We start from the raw sequence: 10,223 nt of genomic DNA on the forward strand, positions 1-10,223 counted from the left end.
TTTTGTGTAGATCTGATCAATCTTATTGACACATATCCCCTGGTGTTTGCTCATTACTTAATGTTTCATGAGAAGGACACGACGTATTGCTTTTATTTTTCTTTACGAGCCCACTAGGACAATGATAAATTTCTTTCTTATTTTGGATTTTCAATGTTATTTTCTTGAGTTAGATCGAGTTGTCCACTTCCGTTCACCTCACACACATGTTTTTTTTTGGGGGAGAGGACAGCGGTGGCTAACATGCGGATCCGGCACACATGCTTTTTGGGGCCAACAGGACAGGAGGACGTGGCTGACATGCTGATGATGTCACCAAGCGATGACGATGAAAACACCATGGATTTTTAGGTAGGTTAAGATTTCATGAGTCACATGCTAGGAGTGCAGTGGTGTAATAATAAATTTCTTAACATCGAGAGGACAAGAAAATGTACTCGAGACATAGCAATTTTCTTCTTTCTTTTTTCTAGCCACAAAAGGCCTCATCTAATTATTTCTTATTGATTAGATGAATGTTGTCACACTGAAAATTACAATATAAAAATATATAATATAAAGTGTGAGATATAAAAGTGATAGTATAAAGTATGACTATTTCCTTAATAATAAATTAAATTTTAGAAAACGAAAACCGGTACGGTTCCTTAGAATATCCTACTCCCGAGAAAGCCTCTCCTCCTCGTCCTCGCACTGAGGTCAAAACCATCTCTCCATCGGGGCTATACTACTGAGTTGACCAATTCCTTGCCGCCCTTCTCTGTCTTTACCCGTCGGGGGAAGAGTTTGAGGAGCATGTATTGACACGTATTATGGTCCTACGACTTAAGACTTCACAAAACCCTGCCAATATGTATATTGAGCACACATTTAATCAAGAAATTTCATCATGTATAGTGCATATGGATTTTTTTAGTTATTAAGTTATTCCCTTAATTCTTTCATATGCATAATAGTATTTTAATTATTAAATTTACTTAATATTTAGATAAAGTGGGGTTATGTGAACCCGAAGACCATAAAATTTGTGGCCACATGACATATATCCCAACACTTGTGGTTTTATGCAGCTTCGATGTAATTTACTTTAATTAAATAAAAATCTTGAAATAATTTTTTATAATATTAATGATAACAAGATATTCTACTATTTTATAAACCAACTAATTTTGTCAACGCCAAATTCTAGATTCATGGCTGCCACGCCCGGAATGAAATCAATCCGATGCTAAATAAACCAAGCAACAATCCCCTAATCTCAATTACCCATCAACTAACTAACCGAGAAAACCTCAATTTCCAACGCCATCGCAACAGATCGATCCGTCCGCCAAGCCTTTTCCTCTAGGTTTAAATTGAAAAGGAAAAAAAAGGAATGTCAAAATTATTTAGTTAAGTCTAGAGACAAACAAGTTAAATTAAAAAGCTTAAATGTCTCTTTTTTTTCTTATGTTCTTAGTTCCACAATGAACTAACGGGATTTTTACTGGAATTTTCAAAACAAATTAAGTATTTTGCAATTAAGAAAATCATTTCAGGAATCAAGATAATTAAAGAAAAGGATGATTTCCTCCTCTTAGCTTTGGGCGAAAAGGCTAATTCGCGCGCGCGCGCGAACACTCTCAATGCCAGCCCACTCCGGCCCACTCTGCGCAATTCCAGCCCACGAAGACACTCAGTCCACTTCCAAAAGCCACTCAGCCCACTTTAAAAACAAACATGGCCCATCAATGTATAAAGTATTTTTTTACTTTAATGCGTATAACGTTTACATGTATAAATTTATATGTATAAATATTTTTATATATTTAAGTTTATATATATTACTTTTTTGTGTATATGTAATTTTAATATGTATGTGTGTGTGTATATATATATATATAAAGTTTGTATAGAAAAAGTTTACATGTATAAAGTTTACGTGTATAAAGTTTACATATATAAAGTTTACATGTATAAAATTTACGTGTATAAAGTTTACATATATAAATACATGTATGTATGTATGTATGTATATATGTTCTAGCTACGATGAGTTGCAACTCACGGGTTGCTCCGTGAGTCGGGGTTCAAAAACATATCAAATCATCTCTAAATTTTGATTTATATGTCTCACTAGATTTTTCATATCAAAATCTTGTAGCACGTAAATTTTTTTTATTTTAGAAGATTTTTAAGTATTTTTTGAGATTTTTAAAAGCGATACATAACACATGGATTATTTTATTAATGAAGTACAATTACTTTTAAAAATTTTAAAAAATACTTTAAAATCTCCAAAAATAAAAAAATTTTGCGTGCTACACGATTTTGATATAAAGAATCTAGTGAGTCATATAAATCAAAATTTAGAGGTAATTTGATATGTTTTTGGACCCCGACTCACGAAGCCGCCCGTGAGTTATAACTCACCGTAGCTAGACTCTATATATATATATATATAAAGTTTACATGTATAAAGTTTACGTGTATAAATTTACATTTATAAAGTTTTATACGTGTGTATGTATTAATGTAGGTATGAAGAGGAGAGAGAGACCGCCGATCCGATCGCTGGCTCGCGGCGCCCGCGAGCGGCTGCGAACTAGACCTCCCCCGCTTTGGGTCGTTTCTGGCCCAACCTTTCCCTCAGCCCACTTTGGCCTTATCCCAGTTGGGCCGGCCCATCCTCACTTAGCCATGCAGCCTAACCGACCTTCTCGGTGCTTCTTTGCTCTTCCTCCCTCAAGGCCCACCCGGCTTGGTAGGCGCGTGGGCCGGGTCACCAACGGCTTGGTAGGTGTTCGTTGCTACGGGAGAATTATACGATAACATAGTAGATATGATTTATAAATTTTTTTCTTATCTACTATACGATTTTTTTCATGTGTTATATATTTTTGTGTCTTTATTAATTATCCATATGTTATAAATAATTGGGTTGTATGGTGTGTCTTTTGGAGGAAGAGATGCAATTTACACTTTTGATGAATCATCCAAAGGCTAAAAACAACTGCTATGATGTAAAGAGATGCAATTTAGACTCTTGATGTATTATCCTAAGGCTAAAAGTAATTGAGGTAACATGGTTTCGTGAGAGAATCTAGTTGTTTATGAACATTGAGATTAAATCTAATGACTGAGATTTACAGGTGACTTTGGCTTAACCACCATCCGGCTTTGGGTCTAGGCAGTGTAATATTTTCAAGGACACCCTTATTAATTACGTCATTAACACTTGTTACGTCCACACGTCCTTTGGTTGGTACAGTTCCAACCGTTGATACGTTCATTGTATTCCCTTGTACTTCCAATTGCCCATAGCCCCATCCCTCGATGATACTTCCAATTCTAAACCTTATCAAGTGTTGTCCCAAGTACTCGTTTGTTGCACCAACTGATGGTTGTCATCTGTATCTAACCTTCGTATTCCTATTTTTTCCGCATATGCTTATATTTAAACATTAAATTTTAAATCTTAAACTTGTAGTTGATTCTAGAATTTTTATTGTAGTTTATTTTTCTAGTGATAGCTAAGAACATATATATATATATATATATTTTCCTATAAATTATTTTTAAATTATTAATAAACCGTTTCACTTATATTTAATTTCAGCGAATCAACGAGGCTGTACCATTTTTAAGATCAAAGTGTTTAACACATTTGATTTGAATAGTCAAATGTATATAAAAAAGTAAACATCGATAATTATTTAAAGACAGAGGGAGTATTTAAAACCGCCGTGAATTTACGATGGAAAAGAAAGAGAGGCTTTTAAAGCGGCGGTAAATTCGCTGCGTCGTGCAAAACGTAAAATTTAAACTGGTAGCACATGCAAAGCATTCACGTCTGCGAAACTGGTTCTTCTGTCCGCTGGACGCAGTGCGATGCACTGTTCCCCTCCCACATGCACTGTCCCTCTCAAATCATCTCTTCTTTTATTCTCTATGGATACAGTGCTCCTCGCAACGACGTAAATAATTTTGGTCCTACACCCCATCACTCGATTTTTCTCAAAATCTTGCTTACTGTTGCAGCCTCCCCATCATTCCAGACAGAGATGTAAACGGTATGGGATTCGAATGAACTGATACCTTTTTGAATAATAATAGCAACAATAATAAACTATCATTTCTGTTTTTATATTTTAGTTCTTTTAAAAAACATGTATATGTATCAAAGTTAAATACCCCAATTTTTTTAATTAACGGTGTTAACTTTTGGGTTTTTTTCTTATTCATATTATTCAAAATTTTTGTCTAAATATATAAAATTATAAATCATACTTAAAGTTGTTTTAGTAACAAATCAAAACATAACCAAACAATCAATAATTATATAATTATAATGATTATATAACTTTAAGACAGAAAATCGTAAATCCAAAAGTTAACAGCATAAAAAAACGAAAGGAGTATAAAATATTTCCTACCGATTTCGTAAAAGATACTACAGTAAAATAGTGGTACTGTTTTCAACCCTTTCCATCCCAAATTCAAAGCGGCCTCAAGCACCAACGGTACCTTTTCAGATTAGTCAACGGATTATATTTCTGTCTCATGCTTCAAATAATTCGTTTTCTCAAAAAACTTTCTTCTACTTTATCATCTAGACCAATTGTTTTAGGTTATTTCTTATGTTTATTTCACATCATATTTAATTTATCACACAATAATCTGCAAATGAACAGAGATGCTTCCTTATTGATTGATGAATACTATGCCACAGCAGAAAGAGCAGCTCTAATCCAAGTGATGCTACAGCTCAAATTAACGGCTAGAAATCAACTAATCCAATAGCCACAAAATTATTCAGATCTGGGTTAAGTACCACATAAGTCACTAAGTTCAGCAACTTGATCAAGGGACGATGAAGAACCAAGCACGGACGGACGACGACAGGATTAGAGAGCGCTACAAACACCGCATACCAAGTTCTAAGCAAAGGATAAAAAAGTTCAGATGAAAAATCCCATCTGGAATGGGGTGAAGAGGGAGACACACAGCTAAACCATAGATAGAAAGGTCGACGAAATTACGCCTCATCGGCGTAAGCTGGCTCAAGGATGGCGGCCTCGGCTTCCTGCACCTCCTTCTCGGTCTTCCTCCCCTTCTTGGACTTGTAGTAGACGCTCATGAAGGTCCCGACGGCGCCATACTTTTGGCGGCAATGCTCGTAGTGAGAAGCATCAAACATCCTCCAGAAGTCCTTCTCATTGAGCTCGGAGACGGCGTACTGTGGCTGGTAGCTGTGGTTCTCGATCAGCCACTGCTCCAGCCTGTGGACAGCCAGAGCGCCGTTGAACTCCTCGCCCCTCAGGACGGCAGCAGGAGCGTAGTACACACCAACATCAGTGAACATCTGGGCATAGCTAGTGTCCCCTTGCCTGTGGTGGTGCTCAAAGCCTGGCTCTGGGTACACCATTGTTTTCACAGGGAGCTTGTAGAGCCGGTGTGGGCACAACCAGAGTGGATAAACCTAATAATAGAAACAGTTAGTGAACTGTAAGCAGCGGTAGACTGAGCTACACTAAAATAGTTGGCACGGGCACAGGAAAATAGGTACACGAACCTATGTGGCTATATCAAGTATCAACCCCAAATATATGCTAATAGAATGCATATGCAAGCATAACAATTCATGGCATGGCATATTCCCTTTTATAAGTAATTATATAATTGAAAAGACTCAGTTCAAATGCATACTTAAACATTATAAATATTCGATCCAAAGTGAAACACACCTCCATTTCCTTGTGAACAAACTCAAGAGCATCTCCAACTTTGTACAAGGGAACCAGCATGTCTTGAATCACATGGTTGTCATGGTAGTAATTCCTGATAGATTCACCCTGGGTGGCCTTGAGTAGAGACACCTTTGGTGGCATCAGCCAGCCCAAGAGAAACCTGAACCAGAATTGGTCACCGAACGGCAAGATCAGCTTCCCCTCCCAGTACAGGCACCGGGTGTGACGATGATAGTACTCTCTTGTTGGAATGTACTCCACAAACTCACCCTTCTTGAGTGCTGTCTGAGCATGCTGGTAAAACCAAGGCTTAAACCACCACCCAACGTTGTTAATCTTATTGCCTGGCTTCTTTGCCTCTTCTTTGGAAGCATACATACCAGTCATCATGACACCCTCAGTTTCTGTGTACACCATTCCCTCAACAAAGTCTGGGACCTTTGCAGGGTCACCGTCACGTGGTGCAAATGAATCAGCATAAGCTTGTGCTATATCTTTCAGTGACCCTTTAGCTGGAGTATACGTGAGCCTCATGTATTCCTTGATGGGAATGAGTTTGATCTCAGCTGAAACAAGAAACCCAAGTGTTCCCTGGGACCAGGGAATGCCATAGAAAAGGTCAGAGAACTCATTATCCTTAGTGGCTCTAACAACTCGCCCGTCTGCAAGAACAATTTCCATTGCAACAACAGTATCCGAGAAAAGACCATAGAGATGAGAGCTCCCTTCAATTCCATAACCATTGATCAGTCCCCCAACAGTAAGGTCATCAAGCTCAGCAACTACTGCAAGGGCAAGGTTCATTGGGCATGTAGCTCTGGTTATCTGGCCCATGTTAACAAGAGGCTCAACCTTGGCAACCATTCTCTCTCTGTCAATCTCAAGAATGTTCCTGAAGGCAGAAAGGTCAACCTCAAAATGCCTAGCACGCTTGTAGTCTACATTACGCATGCCAACAGCAATCCAAGGTTTCCTAGCAGTGCAAACAAGGCCATCCTTCTTTGGGTTCCTCTGCTTGAGCCGCTTCACAACTTTCTGCACATTATCATCGTGTTCCCTCTGGCGGCGCTTCTCAGATTTCATGGCAGACCAGACATCGCCCAAATAGATATTGAAGTAGATTAGAGCTGAAATTGGAAGCACCACAAATATCACCAAAATCCATCGGAACTGTACTAAGTAGTCCACCAAAACCTTCTTCCTCTTCGGACGGACGAGAGGCTCCTGTAGATCTGCCATGACTGCGGTCTGGCTATAGAAACAGAACAGTTTGAAGAGAACGCAGAATTAGTACCAACACCATGTTGAAAAGCTGTGTTCCTTGAAAGAAAGAAAAAAAAAGCTAAGGGCCTCTTCGGTATGAAGGATTTTCAAAAGAAAAATAGAGGAATTGAACTGTTTCCTCTAAAAATCCTGTAAAATTCCTGTGATCCGAAGAAGCCCTAAAAGTGAAGCACATCATAAAACGGATCCAAAAGATTCTACATGAGAAGTCCCAAAAACAACATAATCTACAGGATGTATCATGATTACAGATGATGAGCATCTTCTCCACCAGCTGTATCGACAGACCTACATCCATCTCAGTTCCATTTTTACCATCCAAACAAGTAAAGAAGATGCAATGATGTCAAAAGCACATCCTTCTTGCACATTGAATATACATACGCCCTAACAAAACCTATTTTAAGGGGGTAACAGGATATTGACATGCGGCGGCTAAAAAAGCGCGCATCAATAATCCCATGTCAACAAATGTGCTACTAGAGGCAAATTCTAGGATAGTTGATTCCGGACTGACTAAAACTTTGCATGGACCAATAACCGATTTTCCCCAGCCTGATATCAACATATCTAAAGCTACCACCTTTGCACTACGACAGGGAAAAAAAACACCCACAAGGCCACAATAGAACAGAGACAGCATCCCCCATTGACGTTCATGTGATGCAGCAGCATGCAAGGCTGTGACTGTGAGCGCACATTGCATCGTTTTTAATACGTTTTCTGCTCAAACATCACCAACAACAGCTGAACCGAACACACAAGTTCGTCGCGGTGGTGCATGCGGTGCGAGCAGAGCACCAACCTACGGCTCGCACGCATGCAGGTGAGGTGAAGCGAGTGAGTGATCCGCAGGAAGGAACATGCTCTCGCACTCAAACAGCGCACAGATCTGTGAAGAGGAGGACCTCACGGAGAGATAAACCCCCACCAATCCCCTCCCGGAAACGAAAGCAGCTGCTGCTGCTACCGCTACTCCACACCACAGGAATCCGACAGAAACCGGATCCTTCGATTGGAAAGGGGGGAAAACCAATCCCCCCACACGCCTGCGCTTACGCTTACCGCTTGCGCCTACGCCGCCCCACCGGCAGCGGCCGGCTGGCTGATGAAGCGGCGCGGAAGAGGAAGAGGGAGGGAGGCATGCATATACCTTTCAGCCCGATCCGAACCGGGGCGGAGGAGGAGGGCCTCGCCTCCACGCTGCTGCTCGCCGGCCGCGCGCGAGGGCGGAGACGGCGAGGCGGAGGCGGAGGTGGCCGAGTGGGAGTGGCTCGCATCTCGAAGTGGAACCGACTCAAGTATAGTAGAGGAGGCGAGGGGGGGAGGGGCGAAAGGGGGAATTCCTTTCGGGGGGCGGCAGACGACAAAATCAAACGGGCAGGAGCCGAGGAGATCACGCGGAATGACGGTTTTGCCCAGCTGTAAGGAAAAGAGAGTGGAAATGCGGGGTTGCGTGTCCGCTGGGAGAAATTTTAACTTTTTTTCGCTATTATTACGCGTATATGATACGTGGAACCTTATGAGTCTAATCATAGATGAGTCTAGTGTCAAATCTGTTATAAAAATCTATAAGAGTAGCAAAAAGTTAAAAACTCCGTCCGCTGACCTCCTTTATTTGCGTAGCGGTTTTTTAAATATTTTTTAGGCCCTATTGATTCAAAGTGAATTTATATTAATTTTAGAGGATTTTATTTCTATAGAATTTTTTCTACAAGGCTATTTGAATCAAAGTAATGAACCTTATAAGACCCTATAAAATTCCTATGGAATGTCTCTTCCCATACAAGTTTTAGAGAAAATTTAACAAGAGGTAGAACCTCGTGGGAAAAAAATCTTTTGAGTCTTTATCTCTCTTTAAATTCCTGTGTTTTTTCTGTGGTCCAATCAAATGGTCATTACTATGTTTTTCATGTGTTTTTGTAATCATCTATTTTACACGTACATTTCTATCATAATCCTATGTTTTTACTGTTTCTCTATTTTTCATTACTGTGATTCAAAAGGACCCTTATAGTGTGTTAGAGACCTGTAATCATCATTATTCAATGATGTGTTAAAAATTATAAGTGAAAATGACGCACCGTGGTATTAGAAAAAATAGACGAGCAACACTAATTGAGATAGTCTCAAACCAATGTGAATTATGAGGGGAATTTTTGCAACAGGCCGTCTTGTGGAGAATAATTTTAAGCTTTAGAATGATGTTGTGGTTACCATTTTTGTAATACAAAATATAAGACATATGAGGTTTTATTATGATAGGATTTTGATTAGTGATTCCTCTATTGAGATATAACTTTCATAACAAAAATTGGTGTTATTGGATTGTAATCAAAAGTGCTTACTTATTATTGTGCTTTTTATTGGAAAATAAAATCCTAATAGTCTTCTGTCAAAGTGTTATCGTAACAAAACAAAATAAGACTTATATTTTTAACAGAGTTACTTGGTGTGGATTTATTAAAAAAATTTAGTGAGGTGTTTTATTTAATTGAAAAACAGATATGGTCTTTTCAAAAAGGAAATTGGTGTTAGTTTTGCAAGTACACCCATCAACCATGTATCTTAAAGTCCGAAAGCCATTTTTGACATGCAGCCTATAGTCATGTTGGCTTTGATTCTTGGTACATTTACGTTGATGACTTAACATCTCTTCATATTATGGCTTGAACTAAAGGGATAACCAAGCTTTGATTGGGTAACACTCTTACCAATTTTTTAAGTGTGGAGTTAAATCCTTAATTAGGCCAATCTCAATGCATGTTTTATGAAGTATCATGCATATTAAATAAGGTACCACATCAGCAAAATTGATGACTAAGCAGGGTCATTAAATGGGAGTGTTTCATGAGATAAGGGAGGAGTTTCATCCCCATGAAAGTCATCTGACTCGGTTATCTAGTTTATGGTCTTGTTAACTATGCCATAAAAATATGTATTGAGACTAGTCTTAGGTCTGACCTTAGCTTGTTTAGTCTTTCTCTCTAGGGTAGGGTAAAAGCATTTACTGGTTGGATCATTACAAGGTGGTGCATTTGAGTGTTGTTTCCTTTCTGGAGACGTTGTTTTGGGGAATCTTTTTTTAGTGTAAGTGTTTATTTGGTGTAGTTTAAGAATGAAAATAAATTATGGTTGTACTTTGTTGGCGTGATATTAATTGCCATGCTGTCCTTTCTTTTTTAAAATAATTATAGTTTGTGTGCATCT

At 38.9% G+C, this 10,223-nt stretch overlaps 1 protein-coding gene across 2 annotated transcripts; it reads right to left on the reverse strand.

The window, feature by feature from the left end:
* Positions 1-4,714: 4,714 nt before the first annotated feature.
* LOC102708833 (delta(24)-sterol reductase) lies at positions 4,715-8,262 on the reverse strand. 2 transcript variants are annotated; one of them, XM_006661686.2, is made up of 3 exons: positions 8,167-8,262; positions 5,727-6,981; positions 4,715-5,461 (listed from the first exon to the last, which is right to left on the reverse strand). In XM_006661686.2, the coding sequence occupies exons 2-3, from the start codon at positions 6,966-6,968 to the stop codon at positions 5,018-5,020; spliced, it is 1,686 nt and encodes a 561-aa protein (XP_006661749.1). In that variant the 5' UTR covers positions 6,969-6,981; positions 8,167-8,262; the 3' UTR covers positions 4,715-5,017. The 2 variants fall into 2 exon arrangements, with proteins under 2 accessions (XP_006661749.1, XP_006661750.1); XM_006661687.3 differs by having other exon boundaries at positions 5,727-6,977; positions 8,167-8,259.
* Between the last annotated feature and the right edge of the window lie 1,961 nt (positions 8,263-10,223).

The sequence above is a fragment of the Oryza brachyantha genome, chromosome 10, assembly GCF_000231095.2.
Source record: "Oryza brachyantha chromosome 10, ObraRS2, whole genome shotgun sequence".
NCBI classification, from domain to species: domain Eukaryota; kingdom Viridiplantae; phylum Streptophyta; class Magnoliopsida; order Poales; family Poaceae; genus Oryza; species Oryza brachyantha.